This window comes from Macaca thibetana, chromosome 1 (genome assembly GCF_024542745.1).
Source record: "Macaca thibetana thibetana isolate TM-01 chromosome 1, ASM2454274v1, whole genome shotgun sequence".
Lineage (NCBI taxonomy): Eukaryota > Metazoa > Chordata > Mammalia > Primates > Cercopithecidae > Macaca > Macaca thibetana.
Genome location: NC_065578.1, coordinates 89,935,780 through 89,952,198, shown reverse-complemented (window position 1 = coordinate 89,952,198; position 16,419 = coordinate 89,935,780). Strand labels below are relative to the sequence as shown.

Here is a 16,419-nt window from a genome sequence, read left to right as displayed (position 1 = left end):
CCTGGGTAGGCTATCTTGGACTCGGTTCCTCAGATTCTCCCCGCAAAGCCGGAGAGGCCGGGGCGGTTCTGGGCGCCTGGCCCAGAGTCGCCAGCCTAGTTCGGGAAAGGAAGCCGCGCCAGGACCTCTGGCGCGGGGCAGAGAGTTGACTGAGGGCAGCTCCCCAGTGGTCTCCGGTACGTCCTCTGGCCACCGGGACATGAAGACCTAGGCCCGGGTTCGAGGGCCGCGGCAATCTCCGAGGAAGGTGGGCCGGACCTGGGATGCAGAATACATCTCATTGGGCGCCTCCATCTCCCCGAAGACTTTCCGCGTTTCCTCGGCCTCCTTGTCCCAGCCGCTGGCCTGTCATCTTCTGCCCGAGGCTCAGCTTGGGACTCCAAGGTGGCCGGAGTCAGCACCATGCCTGGGACGTCTGACCCAAGCAGCAAAGGAGCAGGAAGGAGAACCTCTGGAGGAAGCGCAGGCAGCCATGCGGAGGGCGGGGAGGAAAAGCATATTTATTGGATTGGCATTTCTCTTAACAGAGCTCTTCCCTAATGATATTTACTTAACTGTATTTGACAGCAGTTACGAACACATCTCCGGTAAACAGGATCTATACTCCTTGCGCCTACAACTGCCTGTCAGTTCCTAAGCCAATCGCAGTAATAACCGCTGGATCATTTTAAATGTGGCTAAAACCGACGTTGGACAAAATCAATCTGCCATATGCTGGCTCTGAAGGAAATCACTTGCACAGTTTGACGAATTGCTTGCAGTCCCTCCAGCAATCCATAACTCGCTCTCTTTCTTCTTCTTCCCTCTCTGTCTGCACCCCCATCTCTCCCCTTTTCCTCGGAGCTCCTTCCTCCATTTTACCCTTTCTCGCAGATTCCAGGTAATCCGAAATGGCACTGACCCTTCTCATTCTCCGATTACCTCTCTGAAGCATGAACTTGGGATAAAATCACACATCAGAAAATTCGCCGTAATTATTTTGCGATGCTATCAGTACCGATCAATCACGCGCGCGGCCCAGTGCTGGAATGCCTGGCGCAGCCCGGGACGCGGACCCGCGTCCCGCCTGACTGACAGTTTTGGTAATTAAGTGATTGTATAGACCTCTCCGACTGTTCTAACAACCTTGTCAGGGCCTGTCTGTGGACAGAACAAGCTGAAATCAATGTGCTTCCTGCTCTCTGAGCAGTTCTGATCGTGTACTCAGACTGATCGGGGAGGAGGAATCTGACAAAAGGAAAACAGCAGCTCTAAACGATCAGATTAGGGGGAGTAGGTAGAAAGTTTACTTCTTTGGTGGGGAGGGAAGAGCGAGAGACACGCACCAGATAACGAGAGCTTCGCTGAGCTGGACAGCTGGCCCTGGGTGGAGCGAGAGGCTCTGCGCCTGTTACCCTCGGCCCCCAGGCAGGACTGGCGGTACTTTCCTCCCGCCCCCAAGGGGGTGCAGAGGCCTTCCGGGTTGTTGCTGATGGGCTCTGCCCGGCAGCGGACAGCAGCGTCCCCGTACGCCACAGCCACAACTCGGCAGTACAATCGTTTTCGCCCGGATTAGAGCCAGAGACTGGTGGCTCAGTGTAAATGTCACGCAGCAGCTTTTAATAAATGAATGTTCAGATTGTTAGATTGCGAAGTACATTGTGAGTTCTGTGCGCCTCTCCCCAACCCTTCCCAATCCGGCTTCGAATTCCCCCATCCCCCCATTCCAGCACACACATCACACCTCGGCGCAAGTTACAAATATGTTACATATTCAGAGTGATCTCGCCACGGCGCCTGCGGGAGGGGTACTCTCAGAGTTTAACATCTACCTCGCCGAGGTCTGCGGGGCGCCTGGGCCGACCGCTGGCACCAGGAACAGGAAAAAGACCTGACGGGACCTGCTCTGCGGAGGCATCTTTTACAAGCCCACCCTGGAATCTCTGAAAGAAATTCCCTTTGGGAAGAGGGTCCTGAAAGCGCAGAGCTAGGAGGCGGGACTTCCAGTTCTCCGCGTAGGGGCTCCAGTTAAGAGTATTTTAATTGTTTCACACTGGCCCTCCCAAATCTTAAAAACCTAACCAATTGAAGGCGCGCACACACAAAAGGGGGAAGGGAAGCAAAATCAATCCGCCGAGTTCAAAGCGCCGTGTCGCTAGAGGAGGCTGCAGGGTGCTCGGCGCAGGGCCGAGTGCGCAGCGTAGGGCCACATCCACCGCGCCGAGACTGCGGGCTCCCACCCGTTAGACATCCAGTGGGCTGTGTGTGTTTGTGTGCGTGGTGGGGGGCGTCACGCCCTAATCCAGCCCGCCGCTTGCCTGTCTCTCCTCCCCTGCCAGCCAGCAGCCGCCCATCCTTAGAGAGAAAAATGTGAGTGTGAGCACATTACGCACCATTAGGGACACACTACGGTTTTAATGTGGCCTAATTAGTGCCGCTAACCGAACAAATATTATTATATTGAATAATGATAATACGATGAAAATATTAATGCTTTTGAACTTTGCACGTGGGAGCCGTTCTCTCAATTCTCCTGGGACACCCCAAGCACGCTCAGACCCACCAGCAGATGCGGTCGGGCGCACCTCCAGGAAGGCGAGCCCACAGCTCAAGACATACATGTGTCATCGCAGGCACAGAAACAACACCCCGGGCCACGCCACAAGTCCCCCACCCACACATCGTCCACCACGCAAAAGACCTTCTTCCAATGGCATTCTCTTTTTCTCTGTAAGAGGCGGTAAAAAGCAAACCAGACAGGAGTCCGCTAGGGTCTCTCTTTTCTGCACTTCTACTCGGCACCCCAGGAATGTTGCAGTGGGCGCTCCGAGGGTGTTTAGTCTTAACAGTGGCCGCCAGGCAGGTGGAGTTGCGGAAGAAGGACCCACTCAATTAGCATTTAAATTCACAGCCCCTTCTTATTGCCAAATGTTTCTCCCCCGGGTATTTGGTGAAAAACAGGAATTTAACAATTAGGAAATGCGGAAGGCTGCTCAAAATGCGGGTTCGAAATCTTAATTCTCTTACCGATTTTGGAGGGCCAGGGGGGTGGGGAAGCGCGCGTGGGCCGGATGGGAGGCACGTCTTGGCTGGCGTGCACCCTCGTCCCCGACGCCCAGCACACCACCTCACTCTTCCCTCCTTGCATCCCCATCACCTTCTCATGGAGCCCCGGGAGACAGAGCCACAGGAGGGTTGGCAGTCCTGTTCTTGCTGCCTGAAGGCAGGTCCAGCTCTTTCGTGGTTGCTGAGCTGCACCAGGGCCAGGGCCTAAGCAGGGTTTTCAGAATGAGGCGTTGGGTGTGTTCTGAGAAATAGGGATACAGGATCCCGGCCCTAGAGCGCCCCCCTCGGGTTGAACTGCCTTCTACCCCTGCTGGGGGCCCACAGGTCACATCCCCGCGCTTTGTGGGAGTTCCTTCCAGGAGGAAACGTCCGTGTTAGCTGCTGCTGAATGAGTTGTTCTTCCACGCAACTATTTACTCCCTGGGCGGTGTGTCTGGACCAGAAGTCGCCGCTTAGGCACTTGTCCAGTGGCGTATTCTGTAGACCTGGGAGAGACTGAGAAAGCTGACAGAGACTGCGCCCCACCTCCGCGCCCCTCTGCCTCGCACGGTATCTGGGAACGTGGCCCCGCCTGCACCAAAGGCAGAAAACGGGGCGGGGAGCTTTCAATGTGTTCCAGTGATGGCTCTAACTTAATAAGGCGATTGATTAGCACTCAAAGTGCCGTTTTAATTAGCCGCTTGTTAATTAACATCGCAAATGAATTTATCCTTCTCTGATTGGCATCTTTGCTCAGCGCACTGAGGCTTTGGTTTCTCCTCTGCCTTGGCCCCTACATTCCCTCTTACTTAGCCTCAGGAATTGATAGGCTTCAGAGTTCTGTTTATGTATGACATGGCTGTGTCACACAGGGGCCCTTTAATTTCTCCAGGAGCCGGCCTTCAATGGACAATGGTTCAGCTTAGGAGGAGTGAAACAAAATCCTTCCCCATGTCTCCCTGGGCTCTTCCTTCAATCGCCTTCACCTTGTCACCTTCCCAATCTCCACACCTGAATTGGGCCTGCTAAGGTCACCAAACCGTCCATGATTTGAAACTCTAGAAAGAAGGAAGCAAGAGTGCGGGTGGGGAAAAGAGGATAAAGTCCTTGAGGGGACTGGATCACCTCTTGGGATCAAATCTAAGACTGTGTAACCGGTTGTATATGCTGCTGCCCAGGCCTGTAAACACGTGCAATTAGTTCCTTTTCCCTTCAAAGTGTCAAGGAGTATTTTGTCTCTTCCTGCTGGACCCAGAAGAAACCCCCTAGAGCCAACATATGTCTACAGATTGCAGCCCAGCCCTACAGTCAGGAGATTACAATTTTGGACAATTCACGGACATTTTTGTAGAGGGATTTGCACCATTTTTGTAGAGGGATTTCTCAGCTACCATAGAAATTCCTCTACATCCCACTACTTGAGATACACTCATGACTGAACACACACTTCATTTCCTTTAGAAAGCTTTACTATTCCCCCAACTTGTCCTAATGTAAGACTCCCCACTCTCTTTCTCACCCCCACTGTAGCAGGTTCTAATTTGTATCACTGTATTTATGACAGTTTTCCAGCACAAGTTCTTGTCAAACCTGAGGTGAGCTGGTGTCCCAGTCTCAAGCACCTGGCATAGAATGAGCATTCAATAATGTTTATCGATTGAGTGAATGAACAAAATGAATAAGGGAAGGAAGAAGTGAAAACAAATATAGCTACTGGGTGTTGCTTATGCTAGAAATCATTGTCACTTTTGTGTATAGTATTTAGCAAACTCTGCTTTACATTTTGTAAAGAGCTCTTACATAGAAGGTCTTATTTGGTCATTAAACTCACCCTGTTCTAAGCAAGAGCTAGTCTCCTCTTTAGTGGAGGAGGAATTTGGTAATCGAAAGGTTAAGTGCCTTGCCCACAAACACAGAAAGTGGTAAAATGAGATGAAAACTCTCTTCTCCAGCGTTCTGTACTCTACATTTCTGCTTACCTTCCTGTGGTTTGCCTCTGTACAACACACATCTAACTCCCAAGGAGAGCCAACTTCCTTCCAAACTGCTCATCTTTATAATTTGGTGAAGCTTATAGCTCTTGCAAATTGTATTACGATATCAGAACTACCTCTCAAAACTTTCATTCCACTAGAACAATTAATAATTACACAGGTTATCATTTTAACTTGTTCCTGTTAACATACTTTTCAGTTACCTCTTTTTTTCTTTCATTTTATCTTTCTCCATCTGCTCCCAACTCCACTCTCCCAGTTGCAATTTATTTAAGGGACTCAGTTCCGTTTTTTTCATATTTTTGTCTCTGTTTTCTTTTTGGTCAGCAGAGCTGCCAGGATATTTCTCTTTAATGTATTATTTTTTCTAAGTAAATATGTATCAAATTCTAAAATAGTTGAAAAGATATTGATAAATTGAAAAAAAAAAAGGAAACTTCCGACGTTTCTGTAGCTTTGAAATGGCGAGAGGTCAGACAATTGTCAGGGAGACAGCCTCAGAAGGTGCAGAGCTCATTTGTGTATCTTGCATCTTTTATAGAAAGAAACAATAGCTCCTCCCTCGGTTCGGAGCTCTTGGCGCCGCCCAGTGGAGGGAAGCGTCTTTGCACCTCATTCCCCTCACTTGGCATTGTCATCATGTGGACCCTTAAAAACGTTCAAATTAAATATGATAGGAAGAAACACTAGCTCCACGTTCATCACAATGTGTGAGTGAATTTCTTCAAAGTTAAGTTTCATTTTTAAAAAACTGAATGCCCTAGTTTAAACACAATCTCAAATACTAAATCTAGATGGTGAAAGTGGATCATAGAGAGTTTAGGAACAAAATTTGCTAAATATTCAAGTGTTTGAATCATTCTCTGAGGTGGGAAAGGAGCATCTTTGATGCTGATCGGCAGTGATGTGTCCTTCAGAGCCGGGAAGGAAAAGTTTGTTCTCTGTTACCCACAGTTGGCAATAACTGCTTTCTAGGCCAAAATTCCAAAATCTTCCAAATATTAAAAAAGTTTATTTTTTTCTCTTCCCCTTCTCTTAAGGAAATGAGGGCCTGAAAGTGACTAATTACATTTAAACTCATGTCAGTTTAGAGACTCTATTTAATTGTATTTTCAATCCAGTGAGAAAATCTAAGATTAAATCCAGTTAAGGCATTTTCTTTCATTTAGCAATATGATATATCTGCACCCTGTTGTGTTTCTGAATTGTGATTTTTTTAAAAATGAAAAGTGAATTATGTTTGCCAGAATATGCATGACTTCTTGGATGTATACATTATATACTTTCAGAAAAAAAAATGCAAGAGAGGAATGTGTCTGGGGAAAAAACAACCGAGAAAAGTTAAACAAAACTCCAGCTCTGAAAAAAGTTTTTTCATTAAGTTTGTAATTTGGTCTTCAAGTCCATTTGTGAATCTTCAGGCCACCACTAACATCGCAGCCTTGATAAAAGTTAAGGTCGTGTTTTACCCTCACCATTATTGCTACTGGAAGCTGATCTAACACCCACCCAGAGAACTCTTCTGTGATATTAACCTTTTCTTAAGAAAATATGATCTGAGACATTCACAAAGTGGGGCCTACTGGGTTCCTGTTTGCTTCGCTTTAGAGTTGTCACAAAACACGCACTCCCCTGCCCCCAACACTTCGACTTTTCTCTCTCCTTTTAAGATTTCATTTTTTCGTAGGGTCATATCTCCATCGTCTCCCCTGCCAATGCTGTGAATTATTCCAAACAAAAAAAAAAAACCCTGTCGAACCGCCTAACACAAGCTGTGCGATCAGCCTTTTGAGCTCTTGAGTCATTTTAGGCGTCGGAACAAAACAAAAACAGGCTTAAATGAATTATTTATCAAGGTCGAGAATAATTGATTTGTGCAGTGCCGTAAGTTCTGGATTTTAAATTTGTTTTATCCCCCTCCCCACTTCCCACCCTGAATACGCAGCGAGGGGAATTCGAGTTGGAACCCCCTCAGGCCTAGGAGAAAACGCAGCATATTCGGGAAGTTGGTGGATGATGATGTTGGAATGGGAAGAACCCTAATCGATATTTGAAGAGGGAAGAGTAGGTAACGTCCGCCTGCAGTCTCGGGCAGCCCTAGAGCCTTTCCCGTCCTCCCCACAGCGGTCAACTGTGACAGACGCGCGGGGTGCTTAGGCTGCGAAGCTGTGCAGCGCCGGGCCCTGCGGCTTCGGATAAGTCACCTCCGCAAGTCCACCGTCTGTGGTTCGGTAACCGCGGCCGAAGGCCGAGGCCGAGCCCGCGAGCTCTCCGGAGGGTCTCCCGGGCCAGCACTCAGTTCCCGCGCCAGAGGCGTTTGATCCAACCCAGTTCCAGCCTAGAGTGGCCCGACCCCACCGGGGGGCCCAGTCACCCGTTCCCTAGGGCCTCCCGGCACCCCTCTGGCCAGCGTCGGTCCCTGCCGGGATTGAGCACGTCCCGAGTCCCCGCCTCAGCTCACCAACCCCGACTCCTCCGCCAAACTCCCCTTGCCTTCCGAGAAGTGCGAGAGCTGCCCGGATTGTGCATCTCCTCGCCTCCGTCCCTTCAATGCCCGCTGTTCTCTCGGAACAGCCCTAGGAAAAATGGCACGAAGACGATGAGAAACAGCTCAACCCACCCTCCAAATAGTGCTGTGTTTTTTTTTCTGGGTCAAATACACCGATTTCCCTAGGAAAACGCAGGCAGGATGAGTCGGCCAGCTACCCCCTTCCGGACCCAGGGCTCACACATAAGCAGTTCCGACCGTAAGGCAAAATCTTGTCCCAGGAGGTCATTTGCCTCCCTGACACCCCTCCCTTCGTCCTCCACAGATAAAAGCTGTGGCCCAGAAAGCGACCTCCAGAACTGCAACTAAACCCCAGATTTCGGCCCAGCCTTTGGAGACGTTAAAGGCCACTCGAACATCATTCCAGACCTAGTCACGGAAGTGATGCCTGCCTCGTAGATTCATAGGGTTCTTAAAATGGTAATTTGGAGTAAAATGTAACTCAAAGAACTTTGAATCATTCATTAGCACCTTATAATTACTCTGCTAATTAGGTTGACACGGCACTTAATCAGGAGTAATATGCCGTCTTGTCACTGGCACTTCCCATTACTCTGACATTCAACAAGAGACAGGTTGGAGACGTCCTAGAGAAAATAATGCAAGTTGATACCCTCCAACGAGGCGTCAGTCATGCTCCGGGTCCCAAGCGGATCCGCAGTGACTGTTTCCTTTCCAAATGAGCGCTCGCCGAAAGGGGCCAGGGGACAGGGTTGGACGGACTGCCGGGGGGCACGGCAGGGGCGCGGGCTGCAGACCAGCCGCTATGGGTCCTGAGCTCCGCGCCCGCCCGACACCGCAGTGAACCGTAGCTGCCCTCGCCACCAGAGAACGCCTCGGGCATTAGCTCCCCTGTTCGGGAGAAAGCGTCTGGCCAGGCATTTCTTCCAGCACGGGCTCTCACTGGAGACCAGGCTGGGTCCCCGGCTTGGAGCTTCAGGTCTCGTTCTCCCCTAGAGTGCCTGGTGGACGCGGACCCGGCTGTGTTCCTCTCAGGGACCCGCCGCCCGCTGGGCCGAGCCCAAGCGCCTGGGTTCGTTGGGGGAGAAATCAGAGCCCAGAGCCTGCCCGCATGCTTATGCAAGGCTCTGGCGCCTGAAGTGACACACTTTTCTGTGAATTCCTTCAGGGATCCCCTTCCTCCTCTCTTAATGTCTTCGAACTATTCCCGCGCGCGCTGGGGGAGGCTGCGAGGGCAGCCGCGCTGGAGCCTAAAGGTAAGTCCCTACCCGTCCTCTTTTCCCTCTCTCTTCTGACTTAAGAAAACGGGCAAAGCCTTGCTACTTTTTTTTTTTTCTTTCTCCCCTTTGGTTCCCTTTCTCTGGTCTCCCTCTGATCCTTTCCCCGCCTCTCCCTTTGCCCTGCACTGGTGATTGTGGACACCGGGACCACTTGACTCGGAGTTCGGTTCAGGGATGCGGGCGCGAGGATGTGCGGCTTCTCAAAAGAGCAGCGAAGTCCGAGCCGAGTCCGCTGACCGGCTCGCGAGCGCTGCGCCTATTGGCTCCCGGCACGTCGGCGTCCCTCGCTCGCGCGGGCGCGGCCAATGGGGGCGCGGGGCCGGGCGCGCGGCCTCGGCAGCGGGGGCGCGGGCCGGCGCGGCGCGGCGCTGGGAGCGGCGGCAGTGGCCGTGACGTCACGGGAGGGGGTCGGCGCCGCCCGCGAGCAGCCGGATTACAAGCGAAAGCGCCTGGCAGCGGCCGGAGTCGCCCGGCATCGCGTCTCCGCCGCCTGCGCCGGTTCCTTCTCGCTGTCCTCTTCTTCCTCCTCCTCCTCGCGTTGCCGCGGCCGCTGCGGCCGTGTCTGCCCCGCAACTTTCCAAGAAAGTTCAGAAACTCGGCTACGGGGCTACCGAGTGGCGGGCGGCTGCCACCTCGGGAGCCGCGGGGGAGCTCTGAGGGCGCGCGGCCGCCCGGGCCTCGCCGTCGCTGCACCTGCCGCGTCCGCCGCCGCCACCGCTGCTGCCAGGTGCCAGGCTGTGGGCAGACCCCGGCAGCGGCGGCGGCGGCGGCGGCTTCGGGGTAGCTTCCCGCCGCCTGCGCTTTCGCCTGGGTCCTCCGCGTCGCCACCGCCGCGCCACGTGCGCAGTCGTTCCTGGAGCGCTAGTTCCTGGAGCGCACGTTCCGAGCTTTCTCAGAAAAATTTTTAACTACCCCCCCCGCCCCGCATCATCTTTTTTTCTTCCCACTCCTACTTTTTGCATAAGAGAAAAAAAGTTGTGTCGAAAGTATCCACCGATTGCCACTTCCCAATTACCCTTCCTTCTCTCCCCGCCCCACTTTTTTTTTTTTTTTTTTTTTTAAGCGGCGGCAACATTGTTTGGTGTTTATTTTGTTTTACGATCGATAGCTTCCTTCGCTGGTTCCGGGCGGCTGCTGAACGGCGGAGTGGCGTGGACCTCATGTAGAAATGACAACAATGGAAGGGGCCAGCGCGTCGAGTTTTGGAATAGACACGATTTTATCCAGTGCCAGTTCAGGCAGCCCGGGCATTATGAATGGAGATTTCCGTCCGCTCGGTGAGGCCAGGACCGCGGATTTTAGGAGTCAGGCCACCCCATCTCCCTGTTCGGAGATTGATACCGTAGGGACGGCGCCTTCTTCTCCTATTTCAGTCACCATGGAGCCCCCGGAGCAGCATCTGGTAGCAGACGCGACCCAGCATCATCACCACCTCCACCACAGCCAGCAGCCGCCGCCACCGGCCGCGGCCCCGACCCAAAGTTTGCAGCCTTCGCCCCAACAGCAGCCGCCGCCGCCGCCGCCACAGCAGCCGCCGCCGCCCGCCCAGCAGCTGGGCTCGGCCGCCTCGGCCCCCAGGACTTCTACGTCTTCTTTTTTAATTAAGGACATCTTGGGCGACAGCAAACCTCTGGCGGCATGTGCACCCTACAGCACCAGCGTATCCTCTCCCCACCACACCCCGAAGCAGGAGAGCAACGCAGTGCACGAGAGCTTCAGGCCAAAGCTCGAGCAGGAGGACAGCAAAACCAAACTCGACAAGCGGGAGGATTCCCAGAGCGACATCAAATGCCATGGTGAGTCCCGCCACCCAGCGCTCTTGGCTTGTCCTCCTGGTTCCCAATCTCCCCTTCAGCCTTCAGCAGATCTCTGCTGGGGAGCGATTCCGGGCGCATCTCGGGCGACTGGGCGACGGTTAAAAGACTGCAAGCTGAAGGGAGGCCTGGGCGTGAGATTTGGGGACTCTTCGAAGTTCTGTTTATTGTTAAATTTCTACCCCACAACCTTCAACGGCCATCCAACTCCTTCCTTTGTTTTACTTAATTTTAATCTATTGGGGGTTAAGGGGGGGGGGGGTGGAGGGCATCCGACAGGAAATACTTTTCGTTGATAAAAGGGATGGACTTGGGGTTTTTCTAGCTGAGACTTTGGGAATGGGAATGGGAATGTGGGGAGGTGGGAGAGAGAAACCACTTAGCTAGCGTGTATGTGATCACAACCTGGTGTTCGTTCTTTAATGCAAGTGATTTCACCCCCCACCTTATTTTCTAAACACCATCACAGGAATTATCGGTTTTAATGAAGGAAAAATTTCTGAGTTTCATGAACAGAGCAACTTGTAAAAAATTAGATCGTGGTTAGTATAGGGAAGCCCGTAAAAATTTGTAATCAGTTTCTTAAAAGCACCCTTCTTATCCTATGGCCTCAACTGAATATCTGTATCCTATGAAGATTTTTGGCCCCTTACAAGTAATTAGGAGGTAGTATTTATAAAAATAAAATCTTTTGAAATTGGATTAATCTCCTTTTTGTTAAAAAAAAAGATGACAATGGAAATTGTCCTTGAACTCCCTTTTCCCATTTTCTCCTCAGACAATTTCATAAGTAAATGTGGTAGTCTTTGCATGGGAAGAGTTTTAATATACCAGGAGCGTTTTTTCTTCCTTTACAGATACGTTGTTTTTTTATTATTGATCCTTGTTTTTTCTGGTAAAGAAATATGCTGACTGTCTGGAAGGTAGGACGTTAGCTCCTCATTTTACTATTATAGCATTAGCATAATAGTGTCCAAAACAGATGTACAGTCTGGTCTGGCGATTTTTTGTGCACCAACCTCCCCAGTGGGTCAATTAGAGAGATTATTGTTCTTCCTGCAGGGAAGATCAAGGAGCACTGCACAAACGGGTACAAACAGGGAGGGATTGACATATCGATTTCCCAGCATTTCAGTAAAAAACCAAAGTTGACAAATAGAATCCGGAAATCTCCATGCTGTCACCTGGATGGGCTCAGTGATTTTGAGCTCAACTCGGTGTTTGGGTGACATACTCTTTGTGAAACTTTAAAAGACCTGATGCAGGGTTCAGAAAGCTTGATTCCAACATTTCCCAGGTGCATCTGAAAAAGAAAAACAAACACCCATAACTTTCAGAAAACAGAAAAAAGTAAAATGAAAAAGATGCCCCCTCCTCAAAAAAAAAAAAAAAAAGAGTAGAAAGACCCTTTGAAAAGTACCAAATCAGTTAAACAAAGTCAGCATATTTCTTTACCAGAAAAACAAGGATCAATAAACAATACTGAAAACAATAAAGAAAAGGGAGAGCATCTCTCTCAATCAAGGAAACAATAACAAAATAACCCTTTTTAAAAGTTTTATTTTTAAAAATTTTTACTTTTTAATTTCCAACCATGTGAAGATCAGACCCCCTTTTAGGCCCCCTTTAGAACCTCTGAACAAGGCCCCACACTCTGCAGTCTGAAAACAGCCCTCTTCCTCCACATGGGCTAAGGCCTGAGTGTGTGTGTGTTCTGGGGGTGGCAGAGTGTAGTCCTCCGAGGCCAGTGGTTGGCTTGGGAATGTGGAAGTGTATGCCAGGAGGACACTCAGTCCTTCCCCCATTCCAGGCTAACTTACCACTGTGTCTGGGTTTCTATGGTAGGGACAAAGGAGGAAGGAGACCGGGAGATTACGAGTAGCCGTGAGAGTCCCCCTGTGAGAGCCAAGAAGCCTCGAAAAGCAAGGACAGCTTTTTCCGACCACCAGCTCAATCAACTGGAGCGTAGCTTTGAGCGGCAGAAGTACCTGAGTGTGCAGGATCGCATGGACCTGGCTGCAGCGCTCAACCTCACTGACACCCAAGTCAAGACCTGGTACCAGAACCGCAGGTAAGGGAGGCAGTTTGTGGGAACAAAGGTGTCTGGCCATTTAAGTCATGAATCTTCTTCTCTCCTGGCCTCCAGAGACTCTAAGGACTGAGAGAGACCCTGGAGTGGGCACTTGGGTGCTTTAAGGATGAGGTAGGGATGAGCCACACCCCCAAGGTGAGAGGGACCAAAGGGCAGCTGGAATTTGGACAATTTTGCACTTCTAAGTGCTTTAACAGGTGTTACTTTTCCTCTGAAACCCGAGCCGCTGGAATTCCCCCCACTTCATCCCCAAATCAATGAAGCCACACCTTCTCAAATTGAGACATCTGTGCAGCTGACACTCAGGTCCAGAGAGCCTGCGCGGTGCACCCCTTGGGCCTGCCCCAGGCTGGTTCCAAAGGTTTGTAGCTGACGACAGCAAGGCCCGGCCCAGCTATTGCTATCTCCACAGAGCTATCCCAGCCGCCTCAGCGTAAATGTCCTTGCTTTGGCCTGTGAGGCGGCTGGGAGAAGCAGGGTCCCAGCCTTGGTCAGTGTAGCTGCAGAGACTAGGAGAGCCCAGCTGGGTTAGAGTTGGTTTGGCAGCTGCAGGCTGGAGAATCGGTGGCTGGCCAAGCATCCGTACAGGGAGAAGGAGGGAGTGTGGGTCTGTCCCCTGTACTGGCTGCCTTTGCTGTCTCAACATGGAGCAAGAGTGCTGCAGAACCTTCCTGGCACTGCTCCTTCTCTAGAAGGGAAATTAAGAAAGCAAAAGTGGCTGGTAGTGCTTGCTGGGCCGAGAAGTGTAGAGCGGAACCTGGGCAATCTGAGGCAGAGGTTTCGCTGTGTTTTCAAGACTGGCACTCATCTCCTTGTCTCGATTTTCTCTCCCCCTCCTTTTCTCTCGCTTGTGTTCTAATCGTCCATAAGTGCGGTTGGAAATGCCCATCCAGTCGTCATCTTTACCATAATTTTCTGTCTCATTACATACGGTTTCAGCCACCCTAATTCTGTCGGAAAACATTAGTGTCATTTGTAGCCAATTTAAAATGGGCGACATGTTTATTAATTTGGCTGGAGCTGCCGAGTATGGATGGCCCACCAGTCCTGCGTTCCTTCATAAGTCATTTGAGCAACCGCCTGCTCTCTTCTTCCTAGCAGGGTGTGCAGTGGGGGAAGGAGGAGACTGAGAAAAGCTGATCACAGGTTTTGATTGTTACTTTCTCCCTGAGGAGGAAATATCTTGAAATGCATTTCCCCCTCAGAATGGCCAGGAGGTACTTTGCCCTTGGGAGAGCCCTCCCTCAAATGAATTCCATTTTGAGACCTTGTTGCCATCCTCCCCTTAAGCTCCCTGCCCACTGTAGGGTCCTGTCAGGCTTATGAGAGAAATATGTCTCCCAGCCCTGGGGACTGAGAGGGGCTGGGGTCCCTGACTTAGGAGTCTCTGCATCCTTTTGTTTACGGTTTCTTCTCTCTCAGCCTGTGGGGGAAGGAAGAGGGGCTGAGAGCAGACTCTTTGGGATTGCTGGGAGTGGGGGGACGTGGAAGGGAAATTAAGGAAGGAGGAAAGTGATTGCTTGTGGAAGTCTCCTTTGGCCCTAAGGAAAGTTTCCAGAAGTAGTCAAACTACAAGGGGGGCAACAGCAGAGCAGAGCTTTAGGAAAAGGCAGTGAAGCTTGTAGGATCTCATTTGTGAGGGTCTCTGCCATTGAAGGTATAATTTACAAAACTGGCTTTGGGTTTGGGTCTTTCTGGGAGCAAGGCTGGGGCAGGAGATGTAGTGCATTGCCAGTTTGAATAGGTCTCTGAGTCTTCCTGCCACCCAGGGGAGAAAGAAGGAGGAGGCAGGAAGGGGCCAGAGAAGGGGCTGGGTCTTGGTGCCTGGACCATGCCCACAGCATGCCTGCACGCCCGCTTTCTTTCAGGACCAAGTGGAAGCGGCAGACAGCGGTGGGCCTGGAATTGCTGGCCGAGGCAGGGAACTACTCAGCGCTGCAGAGGATGTTTCCATCGCCTTATTTCTATCACCCAAGCCTGCTGGGCAGCATGGACAGCACTACGGCGGCGGCGGCTGCCGCTGCCATGTACAGCAGCATGTACCGGACTCCTCCAGCACCCCATCCCCAGCTGCAGCGGCCCCTGGTGCCCCGCGTGCTCATCCACGGCCTAGGGCCTGGGGGACAGCCAGCCCTTAATCCCTTGTCCAGCCCCATCCCGGGCACCCCACACCCCCGGTGAAAACATTGCAGGAAGGCACTGCAATCCCTTCCCCATATCCCTGCCCAACCCGGACTGCTGCCCTTCCTCTCCCCGCTCCAGGCCACTAGGCCTCCCTTGCAGCCGACTCTGGAAGGCAGAGGAGTAAGAGAGAAAGATGCTTACCAGTGGGTCGGGGACCCCCAAAGAGGAGCCAGCCCTCTGCTCTCCATCTCCCCACCCCTAGAAACAGGGCTGGAAAGCTCCCCCACAGCAGTGTGACTGGCGAAAATGCTGACCCCACTCAAAGTGCGACCAGTAAGTGAAAACAACAAAAACAAAACCTCAGATTCTTTTAAAAAAATGACTTTAGGGACAAGCAGGAGGGAGGGAGGGGGGAGGGCTCAGGAGGGAAGAAAGAAGGGCACGGAGCGGAAACCGCACAGGCAGAGAGAACTGTAGATGGACAGCCAGCCTCAAGTGCTGAGGCAAAGGGCGTTGCCGAGGACATTCCGTCTGCCCCAGAGAAAAGAGGAGGGTAACTGAGAACTTTGCACTGATTTCTCATGACCTTTTTTCTTTTGGAAAAGTGGCATGCTCCATAATATGAAAAAAATGTACATTTGAAAGACTGAGTGATAAGTGATATATCATATTTATTATATGTTGTCCAAAAAGAGTCACTTATATACGTTAGTAAAAACATGATTTTTCTTTTCATGTCTTTTTGATTCAGTAAAATAAATGCTTAGACAAAAATATAGATTTTTTTGTGATTGAAAATTACAAAAATAAAGTTTATCTTTTTTTAACAAGTGATGAAATCCAAGGGAGCTGATTTTACTAAAGCAGAATGTACTATGATGAAGTGCTGACTTGGTTTAGAACGACAAATTTCTTCTGAAATATTAGGAATTTACAAAATCCGTAAAGAAGTTGGGTTGGCTTGTATAAAAGCAGCTCCATTTTTCGTGCTGGCCTCTTCGGAACCATTATTTGATAAGTGTGAGTTCCTTTCTCTTTAAGTGGATGGTTTCAAAGCAACCCAGGAGGCCCTGGGAGAAAATCTGTACTTGTAGGCTGTTGGTGCTGGCTAAGTCGGTGACCAACTTTGCTGCCGTCCTGACCTGCATAGAGGCCCCCGCTTGACCGACAGTGTGGTGATCCCTCGGTCCACTCCTCCTCCTCCGAGGGGTCCTCCTGGGGCAGCGAGGGTCCTAAGCGTTGGGCAGTGATGACAACGCCGACAGGGGCTGGGCGGCAGGCGGACTCTCCTCGGGCCTTGCAGCTGTTCTGCTGCCCGCGGCTGGGCGCCCGCGCGGTCGGACAGCCTGTGAGCGGGAGGCTGTGGGACGAGCAATTAGGATGCCCCGGGGGGACTTGGAGAGGCCCAACTAACAAACCCTTGTGGCAGCTTTGATCGTTGCCTTCTCAGTCCCTGGCGGCAGGCGTCCAGCCCCCAGCCCCATGCGAAGCCGCTTGTCCTAGTGAGTTCGTTGTGCTGCGATGCCTGGAGCTCCTTTGCAAGGGTGAACTCAGGCTGAGACTGGCTGCCAAGCCTTTTATC

The 16,419-nt window shown here is 51.3% G+C and overlaps 1 protein-coding gene across 1 annotated transcript; it reads left to right on the top strand.

Moving 5' to 3' along the window:
* The first annotated feature begins 9,576 nt into the window (after positions 1 to 9,576).
* On the top strand, positions 9,577 to 15,667 carry BARHL2 (BarH like homeobox 2). The gene is made up of 3 exons (XM_050806616.1): positions 9,577 to 10,603; positions 12,467 to 12,692; positions 14,582 to 15,667. The coding sequence occupies exons 1-3, from the start codon at positions 9,976 to 9,978 to the stop codon at positions 14,892 to 14,894; spliced, it is 1,167 nt and encodes a 388-aa protein (XP_050662573.1). The 5' UTR covers positions 9,577 to 9,975; the 3' UTR covers positions 14,895 to 15,667.
* Positions 15,668 to 16,419: the final 752 nt, after the last annotated feature.

What these genes read in the sequence shown, in the direction of transcription:
- BARHL2 (XM_050806616.1), top strand. Translation starts at nt 9,976, where the DNA reads ATGACAACAATGGAAGGGGCCAGCGCGTCGAGTTTTGGAATAGACACG. An exon ending in GAGCGACATCAAATGCCATG is followed by an intron (nt 10,604 to 12,466) that starts GTGAGTCCCGCC and finishes TTTCTATGGTAG; the next exon opens with GGACAAAGGAGGAAGGAGAC. An exon ending in ACCTGGTACCAGAACCGCAG is followed by an intron (nt 12,693 to 14,581) that starts GTAAGGGAGGCA and finishes GCTTTCTTTCAG; the next exon opens with GACCAAGTGGAAGCGGCAGA.